The sequence below is a fragment of the Mollisia scopiformis genome (genome assembly GCF_001500285.1).
Source record: "Mollisia scopiformis unplaced genomic scaffold LY89scaffold_16, whole genome shotgun sequence".
Taxonomy (NCBI): Eukaryota; Fungi; Ascomycota; class Leotiomycetes; order Helotiales; family Mollisiaceae; genus Mollisia; species Mollisia scopiformis.
The window spans coordinates 952,837-970,285 of NW_017263596.1; the positions used below are offsets into that span (position 1 = coordinate 952,837).

Below are 17,449 nucleotides of genomic sequence, written 5' to 3' on the forward strand. Positions count from 1 at the left end.
TGTCCCAAGACTCGCGAGTACGAGCATCAAGAATGCAGAGTGATGCGAGGTGCGTAAAGCCACAGTACATCAGGCGCAAGAGTGAGAATTAAAGTGGCACAAAACGTGCTTTTTATTGAATGGATGTGGAGAAATAAGCAATGTGGACAGACCATGAATTGATGTGAAATGCAACGCTTTGAACAGCAGAAACAGACACCGCAATCGCGGGGTCGGAAATTTCTCCCCCCATGCTAAGTAGTCTGGACTATCTTGAAATTTACCTTGCGGAAAATATTACCACTACTATGGTTCAGGGTCAAAACTGGTGATGCTCCGATGCGTGTCGACGTGGTAATGGTAGGGATGATTTCGAGAAGAATGCGACTGTGATGAACTCTTAAACAGGGATAGCAACAAAAAAGTGGACGCTCTCTGCAACGCTGAGGATCGTCCCGTGTCCCCACAGCACGTGGAGACATGAAACCAGGTTCAGCTCCACGTATGTTTTTATTGTCTGGGCTCGTCGACCAAATATTGCTACATAATCCGGAGTATCGGACAGTCTCACGACAATTCGATGAGTCTCGATCTTGTGAAAAGCAAAAGCCGACATATTCCTAGCACTTGCATACCGACCCTGTGACAGCAGACGGAATGCCTTGACTGGTCAGCCGGTCGCGGGCCTCATTCCGTTGATGGCCTCCAATCAAGACTTGCTTGAAAGAATGCTGCATGTTCTGCAGGAAATAAGGAAACAAATTTCACGATTCGTTTCATGCCTTCCCAGGGATTTGGACAAGCTGTCTATCCCTGTTCTCCGCATCCGCACCCCAGTATCTGCGACCCCTCCATTCAATTAATTCAAATATGAAGCGAAAATTTACCGAGCGTGGGGGTGATGCTCGAGTCGTCGTCGTTGCTGCATCTCTGAGTCGGTGGATGGTGTTCCGGTGACACCCGGAAGAATACATATGATGGAAGAGACAATATTGGGAAGATCTCTGCATCCTTCTGGGCATGTTCAGTGCTTTCAATGTGATGCATGAAGCTGCAGAAGTAATGCAATGCAGAGGTGAGAGGACAGCTGTGCCCTCAGTAATCGTTGTACTGCAGCAAGTCCATACATGTACTCTAGAATCGCAACGAACCAGTGGACCGACCATGTTCGTAACATGCTTGCTATGCAGCTTGGAGTGCTGTCCCTCTGCACCTGGTACCATTTCCCAATCGAACATCCCATGATTCAGGCTGTTCTGGGCCGGACCGTGGAACGATGCAAGGTCTTGCAGGACGCTGCGCCATGGGAAGAAGAAAACGTCGAAGAGAAAAGGGTTGTCGGATGACTGCCGGCAGCGATTGCACATGTTCACTCTTGAGAGGAGATGCAATTGTCGGACGATCTGTGCCTCTCGCTTGCAACTTGTTTTTATAGGTTGTGGCATTGAGTAGCATATTCAGCAGGGTGTAACTGCCTAAGGTGGTCAGCAAAAGACAAGCCTCAGGGCCTTGTAAAGTTTCCTTAAATCACAGCAGGGAGGAAGCTTAGTCGGTTCCAAGAAGCTGGGAATTTAAAAAGTATTCTCCGTAGACCATTTAGTGGAAAGACAAAGCTTCCACCTCGGCAAAATCCGAGAGTCTTGTTGGCCAATGCAAGCTGGTGTTGAGGCTGTAAATCTGGTTTGAAAGTCCGCAAGGCCGATTGATATGGGCTCTCTCCATGGGGGATGATAGAGGATATCGAGGCACTCCCAGCCCTGTTCCAACGGCAGTTGCTTGGATCTGCTCCTTCGATTGCTACACGTCCCTAGATAGCTGCAAACAAGTGCCAATTAGGTAGCAGCTCAACCAGGGAAGGATTGTTAGAAGGAGTTAATCTCGAGGCTGTTGGATCGATGGAAGGCCCGAAGCATGGATGTCCTCGAAGTCATCTTGCGGCCGGGGTATTGGTCTTCGAGCATGAATTCTTTCGCTGTGTAAAGAAGAAGGCTCTTTCCGGCAGGTATGCCTCTTTGCAGATTGTCTCCGAGAGAACATCTAGTTTGTGTGATCACAGAATCCTGCTCTGGTGACACTTCGATGTGTCCAGCCTCTTTACCTTCGCTGAGAAGGATAGAACTACCGAGCCAGCACATGGTCAACGGTCCGATTGATGGTGGTGATGAATCCTGCTCGCAACGAGACAAGACAGGGCTGCGTCCACAGTGTACGTATATGCTTGTATGTTGCCAGGATCGACCTCTCACTGCTGGTAGTTTTGGAACTCAGCTGGGATTCGTGCCAAGAGGAGACGCTGGATCTGCAGCAGTTCGTAAAACAGATGAACAGGGCGGTTCCTTGAGGTGCTTTTGATATGCAAACCTAGCCACTTGCTAAGTAGAGCAGGTGACACAACTGATATAGTCTTTTCGACAGGTCCTTGGAAGCTGAGCTTTCAAGGGGGGCTGGCTTCCATGTACCTTGCGACCGGTATGATCCTTGGGGGATGTAGTCTTCTTCTAAAGTTCGAAGGCAATATCTTCTCACGTGCCTAGCACGTGAATTCGCCGCATCTAAACTGGAAAGGGTCTTGAGCTTTGTTTCAACAACGAATGAGCAGCGATGACTGTGAGGTATGCCGCAAAGAGAGCTTCATAGAGCCTGGAAAAGCTGAATGACCACGAAGCCACCAATTGTACAGCAGAGAAGCTCTCCTTTGCAGAACATAGACATTGAAGCCGAGTCGATGGACCAATGGTCGTCGTATTTCATCGTTGTCTGTCCCCTGTCGGTCCTGCAGCTTTCCCCAGGATGTTTCCTCGGATGCTGGAGTATCCGGACCAGAAATGCAAACGGTGTGTTGCAGGATCTGAGGCCCAGCTTGGGGACAGAACCAGGTACATTGCAGATGGAGGTGTGCAAGAAGTCGAGATGGAAAGATGATATTCAAAATTTCTGGTGATCGCGTCAAGGTGGTGAGATTAGATGAAACAAAATGAAAGGCAGAAAAGTTGAAGGGGACGACAGCGAGACCGAGATGGAGATTGCCGTCGCCAAACGTTTTCCTACCGGTAGATCAGGCTACGCTCCTCTGCACAACTTTTCAACAACCACAACCTTAAATGAACGAACATCGCTCTCCAACATTCTGATCTGTCGATGTCCTCAATCTTTTGACCTTTCATATCTCTTTCGGCCGTATGGGACATCGGAGGCCAGTCAATTGATTGTGTGATGTTCGTCGGAAAGATAATTATCCACGCGAGGATGCATCCCACCTCTCCAAGCGAGTAGCTCCCCTCTGATACTTCGCATCTTATGGCTCCATCTGATGCCCTTCCCCTCCCTTCGCCTCATTTGACTCTGCTGCTATTCGCAGCCTTCGGTTCGTAGCCGATGTTGTCTTCTTTGCAGAGCTTTGATGCTATTGCTAGTGGGCCAACTTCTCGGGAAGCCCGTCTCTTTGGCTTGAAAGCTTCTCATCGCTTCTGGGGAGATTCCTCCGGAACACAGGTAATTTCTCAAATTTCCAACTCTTTCGTTGCATCTATCTCAGCCTGCTATTGTACTGGCCGAGTCTCTTTTCTTCTTATTCTCTTCTATAGCGATCTATGGGAAGCTCTTCTTCCATTTCTTCCAAGGCGCATATCTTCCCGAGGTTTGATTCAGATCCAGCTGCAACTGATGCGCCACTGGCGTCGAGGCGAGCGATGACGACGAGAAGTTCTGAGATGGTAAGAGAATATTCATAGAGGTTCGACACAATGGGGGATGATATAGAGAAGGCATCTGCGAGACTGGAGGATAATGAGGGCAGCACGGCGCAAACTCTTCAAATCGACAAAGCCCCCACTTCGAAGGACGACGAGCCCAACCTCGACCTCACCCACCTGTCGACTTCGGAGAGCAATCATCTCTCGCTATCAGATGTACAGCCGGTCGATGTACAAGTACGAAATTTGGCCGTAACAGTGGACACCTCTCCCGGCGCATTCTCCATAGAAAAATACCTTCCCAAGAAACACAATCAGGATGGCGCGCCAAGATCATACACGAAGCAGATTCTACATTCGGTGTCTGCTTCAATGCCCGCGGGAACACTTACGTCAATCATTGGCGGAAGCGGGTCGGGGAAGACGACAATGTTAAATTCAATGGCCGAGAGAATGACAAGCGGCAGATTGACTTTTGGAGGCACAACTACATTCAATGGCATGCATGGAGTCAACAGCGTTCGAAGCGCATACGTGATGCAGCAGGACGTACTACTACCTACCCTCACAGTTCGGGAGACGCTGCGATACTCTGCCGATTTGCGATTGCCACCACCAACCACCGAGGAAGAGCGGAGGAAAGTGGTTGAAGAAGTCATCCTAGAGTTGGGATTGAAGGAATGCGCAGACACAAGAATAGGCAATCACCAACACAAGGGATGCTCGGGAGGCGAGAAGAGACGGACCAGCATAGGGGTGCAATTGCTGAGCAATCCAAGTGTGCTTTTCCTGGATGAACCGACCACAGGACTGGATGCTACCAGTGCTTTTCAACTCATCAGAACATTGAAGACTTTAGCAAAGAAAGGCAGGACTATCGTCACAACCATACATCAGCCGAGATCAGAAATTTGGGGCATGTTTGATGGCCTAGTTATTTTGACAAGAGGAAGTCCAGTCTACTCCGGAAAGGCTAAAGACTGTATATCATGGTTCAAAAGCGTTGGCATGGAACTACCACCATTTGTCAATCCCGCAGAATTCTTGATCGACATAGCAGCTGTAGACAATCGTACGCCAGAGCTTGAAGCTGTTTCGACAGAAAGAGTAGAGGGTTTGAAAGGAGCATGGATACCAGAGAGCGAGAAGCTATACGGAGCAGCGAATGAGAAGGCAACCACTACTTCAAGACCCACTAGCACTTCACTCGCTTCAGTCCATTCGCCTTTCATACGTCAGACTCGAGTTCTTACAGCTCGGACGTTCAAAACTACATACCGTGATCCAATGGGCATGGCTGGATCTCTATCTGAAGCAGTCCTGATGGGAATATTGACTGGATGGGTATTCTTTGCCCTAAAGCGTGATGAATCAGGCATTCGCAGTCGAGAGGGCGCTCTGTACAATGCTGCAGCATTGCAAGGCTACCTGATTCTGATGTTTGAGACATATCGTCTAACCATCGATATCGAGCTTTTTGATCGAGAACACAATGAGAATGTCGTGGACGTCGTACCGTTTCTACTCAGCAGAAGAATCGCCAGGTTCTTCACTGAGGACTTGCCAGTGCCCCTGGCATATTCTACCATCTTTTACTGGATGGCAGGTTTCAGAGCAGAAGCTGGTACTTTCCTCACATTTTTCGCAATTGTTTTTATCAACCAGTACATTGCGGTGACTTATGCTGCTGCTTGTGTTGCTGCGTCAAGAACTTTCGCTGCTGCATCCTTGATTGCAAACCTTGGGTATACCATCCAAAGCATGGCTTGTGGATACTTTGTCCAAGCAAACTCCATTCCAGTCTATGTTCGTTGGCTTAAATGGACTGCTTATGTCTTTTATGCCTTTGGTGCTCTATGTGCCAATGAATTTGCGGGACAGTTCTATGATTGTCCGTATCCAGGCGGAGAGTCGAATCCTGCTTGTGCCCAGTATACTGGGACATTCATCATAAGCTCATTGGGATTGCCTCAAGAGAACTGGATTGTCAGGCCGATCGTAATCATGGTTGCGTTTGTAGTGATGTTCTATGTCTCTGCCTGGATTGGTCTTCGGTTTATTCCCGTTGAGATGAGCATTGCTCAAGCCCGCAACTCTGATACCGATTTGTCTGCTGGCAAAGAAAAGATGATTGTCCGTTCTGCTGCTGAAGTCAGGACAGTCGATATCTCTCTTGATAGATTCGCCCTCGATTTGGACAAGAGATCAATGCTCGGACGAAAACTACCTACGAAAACGATCATTCATCCGGTAACAACAACATTTCAAGCAGGCTTGCTAAACATCATCATGGGTCCATCCGGAAGCGGCAAGACATCACTACTGAATGCCATGGCTCTACGACTTCACAATACTTTAGGAACACAATATCGACAAGCTGGTAAAATGACATTCAATGGCTCTGTTCCCTCAGACTCTGTCATCAGATCAGTCTGCTCGTATGTCTGCCAGGATGACGACGCTCTCCTCCCATCCCTCACTGTCCGTGAGACCTTAAGATTCTCAGCAGGTCTTCGACTCCCCTCCTTCATGACAACAGATCAAAAGAATCAACGAGCGGAAGAAGTTCTCATGAAACTCGGTCTCAAAGACTGCGCTGACAACCTCATCGGCTCCGAAACGGTTAAAGGTATCTCAGGCGGCGAAAAGCGACGAGTCTCCATCGCTGTCCAAATCCTGACCGACCCCCGCGTCCTCCTCCTCGACGAACCCACCTCAGGCCTCGACGCGTTCACCGCCTCCTCCATAATGGAAGTCCTGCAAGGCCTCGCACAAGAAGGCCGTACCTTAATCCTCACAATCCACCAATCTCGCTCCGACATCTTCCAAAAGTTCGGAAACGTCCTCTTACTGGCTCGAGGCGGCCATCCTGTCTATGGAGGCAATGGCGCCGGCCTCCTCCCTCACTTTGAGTCTCTAGGCTATCCTTGCCCAACAACCACCAACCCCGCTGACTTCGCCCTCGATCTCATAACTATCGACCTCCAGCACTCTTCCCGCGAGGCTTCAACCCGAGAAAAAGTCCGCAGTCTCATTACATCGTGGTCTAGCAATGATTTCTCTGCTGCCTTGAATCCTACCACTATCTCTACTCCCGCGGAGCTTGGATCTCTGGTGAGGAAGAGAACGGGGTTTTGGAAGGCATATCCAATCTTAGTGAAGAGGGCGTTCATTAATTTTAGGAGGCAGCCACCGTTGTTGGTTGCGAGGATAATGCAGGTTACGGGGCTTGCGATTATTTTGACGTTGTTTTTCGCCCCGTTGAAGAATGATTATGAGAGTGTGCAGTCGAGGTTGGGGTTTATACAGGTGAGGTTCTCTGCTTTCTTGATGTGGTTCCTTGTTTGGTGATTGTGCGGGTCTGTCTCGGACATTGTTGTACTACCAATGTTGGGCATTATCTTTGATTATTATCAGGAGATTTGTTCTCATGCTCGAGTTGGACATTCAATTGTGCACTCAATGTCCCTTCATATCCCAAACATTCTCACGCTCTAATCTCATCTGTTCTCGACCGACTTCTTTCCCTCCACCACTTCCCCTCTTCATCCTTGCTAACATCCACCCAGGAATTCTGCGCATTCAACTTCGTCGGCATGCTCCAAAACGTTGCCATCTACCCCTCGGAACGGGACGTCTTCTACCGCGAACACGCCGATTCCGTCTACTCCGTAACTTCCTTCTTCCTCTGCTACCTCACCCTCGAAATCCCATTCGAGCTCATCACCAGCGTTCTGTTCGCCATCTTGGTAGACCTTGGAGGAGGATTGCCGAGGACTGCACGCATGTTTTGGGTGTGCTTTTTCAATTGCTTCTGTATCGTCAGTGGGGGTGAGAGTTTGGGTATCATGGTGAGCTCTAGCATCTCCGTCCTAGATAAATTCCGCTAATAATCATGACAGTTCAACACCCTCTTCCAACACACCGGCTTCGCCATAAACCTCACCTCCGTCTTCCTCTCCATCGCCCAATTCATGTCCGGCGTAATGTCCATCAACATGCCCTCCTTCCTCCAAGGCGTAAACTACCTCTCCCCGCTGCGCTACGCGATCCGAAACTTGGCCCCTTACTCGCTGCGTGGCATTACATTTACGTGTACAGATGCACAGAAACTGCCCAATGGGCAATGTCCGATTGGTACTGGGGAGCAGGTTTTGAATGTACGTTCCTATCTGGGTTTCACGTTGGTGAGGCAGTGCTGATGTTTCGTAGTTGTATGATCTGAATACTAATCCTGGGCTTAACATCCTCGCGCTGGGTATTTGTACATTGATTTATCGGCTGGTGGCGTATCTTTTGCTAAGGGCTGTGAAGACGCATTGGGGTGATTTGAAAGAGAAGAAGGAGGTGAAGCCGAGGAATGTTCTGGATAGTGCATAATTGTTGACATTTGGGAGGATCCTTTTATTTAGCGATGGCATTCCAGGAGTACACTCATTATATACCAAGAGAAGGAGGTGCTTTTAGGCATAGCGAGGAGTTTTGTTTACTTCCTTATAGGAAAGTAGAGGATATATCCATATCACATATCCTGGTCATGGTCATCTCGAATACATCATTCCAGAACTACTTCCTTTCCACCCTTATTGTTCGTACAATTTCTCCTCTCCTTTCACCTAATCCCTCCTCCTCTCCCACCTCCTCTCCCCCCTTCTCTCCCCCCTCCACTTCCCCGACTAAAACCCACCATTGGGATGAATAAGCACCTTCGTATACCCATCCTCCCTACGATCAAACTTCGTATACGCCCCCGGCGCCTCATCAATCCCAATCTCATGACTAACCACAAAACTGGGCTTCGCACGGCCCGAGATAATCATATCGCGCAAGTAGCGATTATAGGATTTCACATTACACTGGCCCGTTCCTATCGTAAGGCCTTTCTCGAACAGCTTGCCGAAGGAAATGAGCAGCATGCCTTGTGAGGAATTAGAGTCTGGCGCTCCTGGGTCGGAGGGGACGTAGAGGCCTGGAACCCCGATCCCGCCTGTTGGGCGGGTTACTTTGATCTTCATGGAAGTCAGTCAAGGAACCAGACAATGTCAACAGAAAGATCACTCACACAGTTCTCCAACACAATACTAGGAGCCTCCTTCTTCCCGTCCTGCGCACTAGCCTGATACCCCACCGCATCGACGCTCCGATCCACCATTCCACCATTCAACTTGATGATCTCCTCCACTGCATCAACCTTACTGAAATCGACCGGCTCACAGCCGATTTTCTTGGCGGCTGCGAGACGTTCGGGGACGGCGTCTACGACGAAGACTTTGGAGGCGCCGCGGAGGACGGCGGAGTACGCGGCCATGAGACCCACGGGTCCAGCGCCGAAGACGGCGATGGATTCGCCGGGCTTGAAGCCCGAGAGGACGACGCCGTGCCAGCCGGTGGGGAAGATGTCGGCCAGGAGGATGAAGTCGGATTCTGGGAGTATTTAGTAAGAGGGATGGGACATTGAAGAGGTTGGATTGTAGGTAATGGCGTTGGGGACTGAACGAGAATAAAGAGCTCGGATTGAACATACCATGTTCTTTGCCAGCAGGGAGGGGAAGACAGTTGAAGTCGGCGTATGGGACGCGTAGGTATTGGGCTTGGCCTCCCTGGTAGGGGCCCATGGCAACTAGGGCATTGTGTCAGCATCGGTTGGGACATTGAAGTGTCTGAAAAGATGGGGACATTGCCCGAACTATCCGGACGTCACAAGACAGGTCTCGAAATTAGAAATCTTGAGTTGGAAAGTGTAGGAAAGAACAGTAGTAGGTAGTATTGACATACCGTAGCCATAAGCGCCTCCAGCGAATCCTCTATTCATATGTCAGCATGGGACAATGGAAGGATAATCGAGTAAGTAGAGACTTACGGATTGACTCCAGTACAGAAAGCTGTACGTCCCTCTTCACAATTCCTGCACCTCCCATCCGCAACATTGAACGGCATCACAACCCTATCTCCCTTCTTCAATAGCGAGACACCGCTTCCCGTCTCGATAATTACACCCATGTTCTCATGTCCTGTCTCATATTAGCCTCAATTCTCACCTTTATATTTCGGCCGGACAAAGATAGAAAATCAACGATTCAAGCAACCTACCAAAGCACAACCCGCCCTGAGCTGCTGTGCGTCCCTGGTACATGTGAAGATCCGAGCCGCACACAGCGGCTGTAGTGACTTCAACCAAGCAGTCGTCAGGGTGTTCGAGCTTTGGAAGTGGTCTCTCTTCCACGGTGACCTTGAAGGGTTCTACCATGCTCTGTCAGTACTAGTTCATTTCCCCTCCAGTTCCTGTCCCCAATGACATCTTCCAGGGGTAGGCGTACCTTGGTAAACCACTGCTTTCATAGTTTGAGTTTGTAACATCTTGCCAACAACAGCTAACTTATTTTCTTAGATTTGTTTACGTCCGAAAGAATGATTTAGGAGGAATAAAAGTAAAGAGTAAACTATAGAGGGGAACTGAAGCTCCCCAATCTCTCCTCCCCGGACATACCGTCACCATGGAAAGGGACGAACAGGTGAGAATGAGCTCAGCGACTAGGGTTGACCCCGCATTACGCATGCGGGGTTCACGATGGCTCAATCAAGCGATGATCTACTGATTACCATTGGTGCACGTGATATTGAGCTTGGAAGGTCTGGAATCGTCGGGTTGCTAAGCTGGTAAAAGCGGACTTGATTCGGGATGCTGATGAAGAAGTGAGGTCGAGATGGTGGTCAACCGAGGCGAGAGAATAGGGGAGGCTAACCGAGTGCGGCGTGGGGGCGGGGAAGCGGAAACTACTGTATTATGGTGGGGTTCATGCTCTAGAGTCAGGGTTCAAATATATCGCTTCGTTGCCTGAACCGTTCGAAAAACATTTCAACTAATCTATCTATTGTCGATAGAAGTCCGAAGAAAAGTTAAACATGTCTTCTGAAGTCCACGTTGTTGCTATTATTACTCCCGCTCCGGGAAAGGAGACTCGAGTAAGTGCTAGTGTGTTACTACATGACCTTTGATTAACATGATCTCAACAGGTCAGAGAACTCCTCTCCGGACTTGCAGATAATGTTAAGAAACACGAAACCGACGTGGTAAGTCCAAAGTCTCCCAAATATTTAGTGAAAGCCTCTCACTAATGGATTGAAGTCAAAGTACCAATTGTTCGAGCAGTATGATGGACAAGGTGGTAACGTCTTTGTTGTAGAAGAGATTTGTAAGTTAAAATCTCCAATACTTGCGCACACTTATACTGAAATGTTCAAAGACAAGGACAAATCGACCTACGATGCTCATTTCAAGACCGAGTATTTCCAGAAATTGGGCGAGATCTTTCCAAAAGAGGGGGTACTTGCTGCACCTTTGGATATCAAGACTATCAAACCTGTTGGAGGATTTGCAACGAGATAGAAAGAGCCATGGGACACTCAACCTGAAAAGAAACCATGGAACTTCCTCGCATCTTCGAAGTATTTGGATTTTTTTTTGTGCAACAAGTCACACGTGATGTTGTCGCTGCCTGAAGTCACTGCTTGTCTGGCCTCTAATGCAGTAGTATGAAGACCGCAAGCTACCCTCATAGAGCAATAATCATCACAGGGAAAAGCCGCAAATCCACTCCTCCATTGCACCATATCACGTTCACAACTTCAGCCACACTCTCAAGTCCAAAACAGAGATCAAATTGTCGTGTGAAAAGAGACATCTAAAACAATTTCCAATCTGAAGCCCGCACCTCTAGTAAACAATGACCCAAAGCCCAAACACCACCAAAAACAACCGTACAATGCGAAAAGCCATGCATGAATAACATCTCCAAAGAGTTCAAGAAGAGACCAGCTAATTCGCACCCCAAGTGCTACCCGTCATCGCAAAAAGCCATGTATGAATCATCTCCTCCCAGAGGCTGAACAAAAGATCAGCTCAATAGCAGCCCAAAAAGTACCGGCCATCACATCATTTGTTATCCAGCAATTTGTATCCCAATCCTGGCACGTTGAGTGCGATTTATTATCGCGGCTTTGGTGGAGGTGGTTTCGGGACATTGGTGGTGTCGTAGGCTCCCCTTCCCATATCGACTAGTTGGCCGTCTGAGGTAGTGAACATGTCGATGAGTTTGTGTTGTTGATTTTCTTAAGTTGTTTCGATAATCTTGACTGAAGGCGGAAAGTTGTGAAGATGCGTTGGAGCATTTGGTAAATGTCTGGAAGAGCTCGAGCTTTTTATAGACGGAATATTGTAGATTTTCGGGTAGGACATTCTCATCTTGAGTCAGAGAATTGTATTTTTGTGAATCGAAATATTTTTTGAATCAAACTGATTTTTGAATCGAAATGTTTTTGAATCTTTGTGGACGACCTGAGGGTCGGCGGACATGATTGGGCCGCTTGTTTCTGCTGCTCAAGTTGCTTCGTTGGCAGTCATGCACGATCAGACCATCAAGAGCTTGCTTGAAACATGGCAATGGAGCCGCTGCTCTTGCTCTGAATGCCTTCATTTGAGACTTGGATATGACTGCACCAAGGAGAACAATTGAATGCTACACTAACTGGGATAAGAAATGGAAGTAAAGAAGAGCAGATCTGTGAATATTGTAATTGGATATATGAAACTAGTCTATTACACTACTTCCTTGAAGCCCTCTCTAGTCTAACACGAAACAAATAAGTCTATCGATACTACATCACGAGCTGAGGTCCATGATACAAGGAGCGCTCTTGCTGGGCACTAGCCATGATACTCGTGCGCTTTGGGAAGCCCTTGAAAGACTCGGCGTAAGTTGCAACAGAATGAGCAACAAGCTGATTCACGTTAGTTAAATGTCGTTGATAATGTGCTCTACATGCTGGACTTACCTTCGTGTTCACCACCCACGCCTCAAAGTTCAAGTTGCTGATGTCGTCGCATAGCTGATGGTAGCAAGGGTCATACCACTGACCTGCAGTTCCACCAAACATTTCGACTTCTTCCTTGGTCTTGATGCCTTCTGCTCCCGTGGCGATGCCACCACCTGGGATACCATTCTTGATGAATGCATCATAGTCGCTTCGTCCATCGAAGGCAATGTAGGTGTAGTTCAACTCATGTTTCTCGTAGTACGCAGTATACAGATCTCGGAGCTCTTCAGAACCCACTGGGTTGACGTTGTCTCTCGCATCATAGACTTGGTACGCGAAGTTAGGAGAAGCCAACATGTCGTAGTCCATGAACAGACGAATTTTCATGTTCTCTTTCTCGGAGAGCTGAGAAACGTAGTAATCTGATCCGAGCAGACCTTCTTCCTCTCCAGCCCACCATGCGAAACGGACACAGTTGTTAACCTTGAAATTGACTAATTGCGTAGCAACTTCAAGTAAGGTCATGGTTCCGGTACCATCATCGTTGATGCCGGGTCCTTCAGCAACACTATCACTATGTCCTCCAAGCATGACGCAGTTCTCTTGATCACCACCTTTTGTTTGTGCGATGATGTTGGTGGTACCAGTCTTCGTGACAATCGAATCGATATACGCAGAAGAGTTAATAATCTTTCCAGCTTGCAGTTCCCTGATATATGGCTGTGCATCCTGATCTGAGATACCAAAGGTCGCAATATGGTACTTCGAAGGCTCGCCCAACGTTCCTGACAAGCTGCCTTTCATATTGTTATACACCACAGCAGCAATAGCTCCAGCCTTTCCAGCATTGGCAGACTTGTCCCCAAACGCACATGTACCTCTCCTTATGAATGCAATCGAGCCGGTGATGTTTGACGGATAATCGGATTCGTCGCATCCATCGTTCGCCACAAGCACAAGAGGTCCAAATACTGGCTCCTTGTTCTTGGTTGGCGGAGTCAAGGACATCGCAGATGCCGAATTGGGAACATGGTTCCCAAGGACGAGACGGTATTCGAAAATGTTGCCCATAACGGCAGGGAAGGTTTGGTTGGAGATCTCATAGTAGTCACCGAGCTCTGCAATCGTCGAGTAGATGTAGTCGACAGTACCAAGGTGTCCTGTACGACGTAGATGTGAGTATTCGAGTTTCAAGAGTGGGCACGCGAGCATTGTTTGGAGCTTACCTGGACTTCCAATAACTCTTGTAGGGTGGTTGTACTCGTCCAAACTCAATTCTGCTATTTTGTACAGCTCCTCCGCACGTTTCATCAAATTCTTCGAAGTGATGAGATCTTGGATGGCATCCGAGGTGATGAGAGGTTTGGTGTTGATAAGAGCTTGGGCTTCGGGTATTTTCTGCAGAGGCTGCTGCACTGCAGAAGCGCTCACGAGCGACGAAAGAGCGAGGATAGGTAGAATACGATTCATAATAGCCATAAAGGTTTTCTTGCTGCTGGAGAAGGTCAGAGGGTGGAAGAGAGAGAAGAGAGAATCATGAGGCATAAGCGTTGCCTCGCCAATGAGCTCTTATCGCGATACCTCGTTAGAATTGCGCGAGTCATTTTTCAGCCTTGCAGATGGTCACATGCGCCATTCAAGTGATCTATTTCAGGTGATACTGTGCTCTTGTAATTGTGCTGTGCGTAGCTGTGCAACATTTATACTGTATGCAGCTTGTCTTATTCTGCTGAAGCAAAACAATCATGTTATATGTATATGCATAACTGGCCTGGCTGTTGAAAGTGAAACCTTTTGAGCGCTCGAAGACTTTGCGAAAGGGATCCAAAGAATATTAAGCACTTAAGAACTGGGAATTTGTCTTCTTCAGCGAATAGAGCTGAATGTCTGAATTCATATGATCATGATATCTAGAGTCGTACATCGAGGCAATTGATATCGGTAGTTGATGTACACGTAGATTGAAGGTGGGACACAATAGTAGCACAATTACAGGTGGTACTTCGTAAGATAGGGCTGCTCAAAAGTAGCTCGACTTCTGGAATAAAGATTGAAATCGAATCTAGTATTGGTGATGTGAACGAAAATAGAGACGATGCGTACCATAAACGCGTGGTAGTATAGCTCTGCACTTGACATATACGGAGCAGAAACGTAGGAAAAGAGCAAGCAATTGCTGAGAAGGAAATTGAGCACACAGGGACCTTGCTAGCCTCTTGGCTGTACATGAAAGTTGGAACTTCAAATGTCTCATTACACCTCAGTCGATGTGACAAGCCTTGTGTAAATCAGGGTTGAGCTTTGTGAAACTGCATGAAGGATTCCGACACTCATGACCTGCCCGTATGTGGCACAGTAGCTGAACCCCTAGTGAAGGCGCAATGCAATAGACGAACAGAGAAACATCAATGTTTTGGATCTGAAAACATCAGCGTACAGAAAATCAGATTTTCTAAGTATAACTGGAGAGAAGAGAAGCCAGAAGTAGCAGATGAAGAAATCAAGAAGGCAAGAAATTCTCGCTTACGCAGTCACATGGTCAGCTTACTTCAACCTCGTCCTTCACCCTCAGAGCTCCATCAACATCCTATAAACCATGAAGAAGTTACTGTCTATCTATTCTTGCAAGTCAACGTCAGGTCAAGTGATCTCATAATCCCCTTGATCCTGCCATGCCCGCGTAGTAGCCTTTCTTGGACAGCTTTCAAGACAAGTTTTGGGCATATTGTCCTTGAGAAGCACATTCCGCGGAACATTCATCATGGCTGTCCTGATTTCAACGTTTGCTCCATCCGAATGCTCGGATGGATCCGAAGCCTATCAGCCTCCGTCTAAATTAGTCGTCGATACGAAACAGTGGCGGACAAGGGGTATGCGTGGAAATCCTTGAGGAGCAGAAGTCCCATGCGAGACTCCCCAGAACCCCAAGACTTTATTCCCAAGGATAAATGAACGATACATGAGCATTATGGACCCCTTCCTTCTTCATTGGGCGGCCGCGGGTCCGCGAGACCGTGAAGAAACAAGGATATCAATCCTCGCTGGAAGTGCACGATCCTTTTCTGGCCTTCTCCCCACTTTGTAACGAAGCTTAAAACTCGACCCCAATAGCAGCAATATTCCGATATGAGCAGCAACTTGACTGGTGGATATGTGCGCCAGCATCCTTCATTGCCTGGATTTCCGCATCCTTCTGTACCTAGAAGGCATGCTCCATTGTCAGAGGCTTAACGGTCTCAAATCTGGGTTGCACTTTCTTCCCAGCTGGAAATATATGCCATCCGTTTTCCCATTCTGCACGTTCTTTGTGTTGCTTTTGTACTGTTGCATTTTTGCCATTCAAGATGAAGTCATACCATATATTCTTCTTTCTAGTTGCGGCTCGATCAGTGGTAGCGGCAGACTCCACGACCTGTTATTACCCAGATGGAGTCACGACCGAGCCAAATCATGTTCCCTGCAATACGACCCTATCAACATCAGCATGTTGCGATCCGTTAGATTCTTGTACCACTAGTGGTTTATGTTTAGGACGGACTGGCTTCAACTACAGAGGTTCATGCACAGACAAGACCTGGACGTCTGATAACTGTGCATCAGGATGTCATTCAGGTGAGGAGATTCTTTGACAGTTCAGATGGCACGCAACTGACATTTACAGATCCCTTTACCAAAGATGCCTATGATACATTCACGCCACTCTGGTCTTGCGATGTAGCTGGAGCATTCCAGGCAGATTACTGCTGTAACAGCCCCAATAGGAACTGCTGTACGATTGCGACTTTTGCCTATGGAACAACGGGCGAAGCTTTCAGACCTGGGATGGATCAGATGTTGTTGACGCTGGCTAGCATCAATGCTTCTGCGCCTGTCACCGTCACAGTGACAGCTACCGCCGGCCTTGCAAGTCAAACTGGCTCTTCCAACGGCTCCTCCAGCTCGTCCTCGAATATCGGCACGGCAGTTGGAGCTGGGGTCGGCGTGCCACTGGGAATACTGGCGGTGGGAATCTTGGGCTTTCTGTTCTACAGAGAAAGACGGCACTCTCAGCAGGCCGGGTCCAGGTCTAATATCATGGAGATGGATCCTTCGAAGACGTACTATCAACAGCCACCACCACCCCCACCACCCCCTCCACCCCAGCCACCATATGTACCTTTTGTTGAGGCTCAAGGACAGTCTCCTATCTCCCAATCTGTGACGTTGGCGCCACAGAGCAGACGAATGTCGACGCAGAAATCGCCAGCATTCGAAAGCAGACCTTCCGATGTGCATGAATTGATATAGAGAAGATCGGTCGAGTCTTAGGGTAGCATGATGGCGTTTGGGAGGTCATCTATTGGTTCTTCAGCGTTCACTTAGCGTCTTATCTGTGGAGGAATTTCACGGGATCTTGTCATGATGGTTGCGAACTAGCGTGAGATGTGGAAGGAGTTCTGAAAACGAGCATCTGGTTTGAGATGTGCTTAATCGAGCCGTTTGCGTTTGAATGTAATTGCGTTTCTGTATTCGTTGTATGTCAATCATAGACTTTGATTTATGACTGTTAACTTCATGCCTGATCCTTGTATCCGGTTCCTTGCATCTAAACCCAGACTGTAATACCGTCTTGGCTACGAGCTACACGATAGAAGCCAGCATGAACGCGCTGATCTGATGCATTGCGTTTTGTCATCGCCAATTCTCCACCACTCATCATCCACATTTTCCCAACATATGTTTCCCTTGACCTGTATACATCTTTTGCCATTCTTTCAAATCTCGAATTTTTCAAGTCGTTGGATATTCGCAGAGCTGGGCGCAACATGAGGTGATTCCGTCTTAATTCGGTGTCGACGGTCGTCAATAACACAGAAGGAAGAGTAGGACTGCGTTCCTGTCGTTTCCCCCTTTCTGACTCGCTTAAGCACTTTCCATTTTCCCTTCGCTTTAGTATTCGTCACCTCTTGCGATCGAGAACGTCC

The 17,449-nt window shown here is 48.0% G+C and overlaps 7 protein-coding genes across 7 annotated transcripts; 3 read left to right on the plus strand and 4 right to left on the minus strand.

Annotated features, from left to right (window-relative positions):
- Positions 1-608: 608 nt before the first annotated feature.
- On the minus strand, positions 609-1,714 carry LY89DRAFT_127129 (uncharacterized protein). The gene has a single exon (XM_018205204.1). It carries the CDS (start codon positions 1,422-1,424, stop codon positions 756-758), a length of 669 nt encoding a protein of 222 aa, XP_018069333.1. The 5' UTR covers positions 1,425-1,714; the 3' UTR covers positions 609-755.
- Positions 1,715-3,722: 2,008 nt separating this feature from the next.
- LY89DRAFT_671374 (ABC transporter-like protein) lies at positions 3,723-8,051 on the plus strand (the record flags this gene model as incomplete). The annotated part of the gene is made up of 4 exons (XM_018213214.1): positions 3,723-6,980; positions 7,241-7,522; positions 7,574-7,831; positions 7,884-8,051. 4 exons carry the CDS (start codon positions 3,723-3,725, stop codon positions 8,049-8,051), a joined length of 3,966 nt encoding a protein of 1,321 aa, XP_018069334.1.
- A 291-nt stretch (positions 8,052-8,342) lies between these two features.
- Positions 8,343-10,332, minus strand: LY89DRAFT_620236 (glutathione-independent formaldehyde dehydrogenase-like protein). Its single transcript, XM_018210905.1, has 7 exons — positions 9,989-10,332; positions 9,762-9,911; positions 9,532-9,682; positions 9,447-9,475; positions 9,196-9,291; positions 8,734-9,095; positions 8,343-8,680 (listed from the first exon to the last, which is right to left on the minus strand). The coding sequence occupies exons 1-7, from the start codon at positions 10,026-10,028 to the stop codon at positions 8,348-8,350; spliced, it is 1,161 nt and encodes a 386-aa protein (XP_018069335.1). The 5' UTR covers positions 10,029-10,332; the 3' UTR covers positions 8,343-8,347.
- A 242-nt stretch (positions 10,333-10,574) lies between these two features.
- Positions 10,575-11,058, plus strand: LY89DRAFT_589396 (uncharacterized protein; the record flags this gene model as incomplete). The annotated part of the gene is made up of 4 exons (XM_018209530.1): positions 10,575-10,634; positions 10,686-10,742; positions 10,798-10,864; positions 10,916-11,058. The coding sequence occupies 4 exons, from the start codon at positions 10,575-10,577 to the stop codon at positions 11,056-11,058; spliced, it is 327 nt and encodes a 108-aa protein (XP_018069336.1).
- A 1,268-nt stretch (positions 11,059-12,326) lies between these two features.
- LY89DRAFT_736041 (Zn-dependent exopeptidase) lies at positions 12,327-13,964 on the minus strand (the record flags this gene model as incomplete). Its single annotated transcript, XM_018220078.1, has 3 exons — positions 12,327-12,449; positions 12,504-13,645; positions 13,712-13,964. 3 exons carry the CDS (start codon positions 13,962-13,964, stop codon positions 12,327-12,329), a joined length of 1,518 nt encoding a protein of 505 aa, XP_018069337.1.
- Positions 13,965-15,395: 1,431 nt separating this feature from the next.
- Positions 15,396-15,740, minus strand: LY89DRAFT_127244 (uncharacterized protein). The gene has a single exon (XM_018205205.1). It carries the CDS (start codon positions 15,648-15,650, stop codon positions 15,471-15,473), a length of 180 nt encoding a protein of 59 aa, XP_018069338.1. The 5' UTR covers positions 15,651-15,740; the 3' UTR covers positions 15,396-15,470.
- An 89-nt stretch (positions 15,741-15,829) lies between these two features.
- On the plus strand, positions 15,830-16,772 carry LY89DRAFT_671378 (uncharacterized protein; the record flags this gene model as incomplete). Its single annotated transcript, XM_018213215.1, has 2 exons — positions 15,830-16,097; positions 16,147-16,772. 2 exons carry the CDS (start codon positions 15,830-15,832, stop codon positions 16,770-16,772), a joined length of 894 nt encoding a protein of 297 aa, XP_018069339.1.
- Between the last annotated feature and the right edge of the window lie 677 nt (positions 16,773-17,449).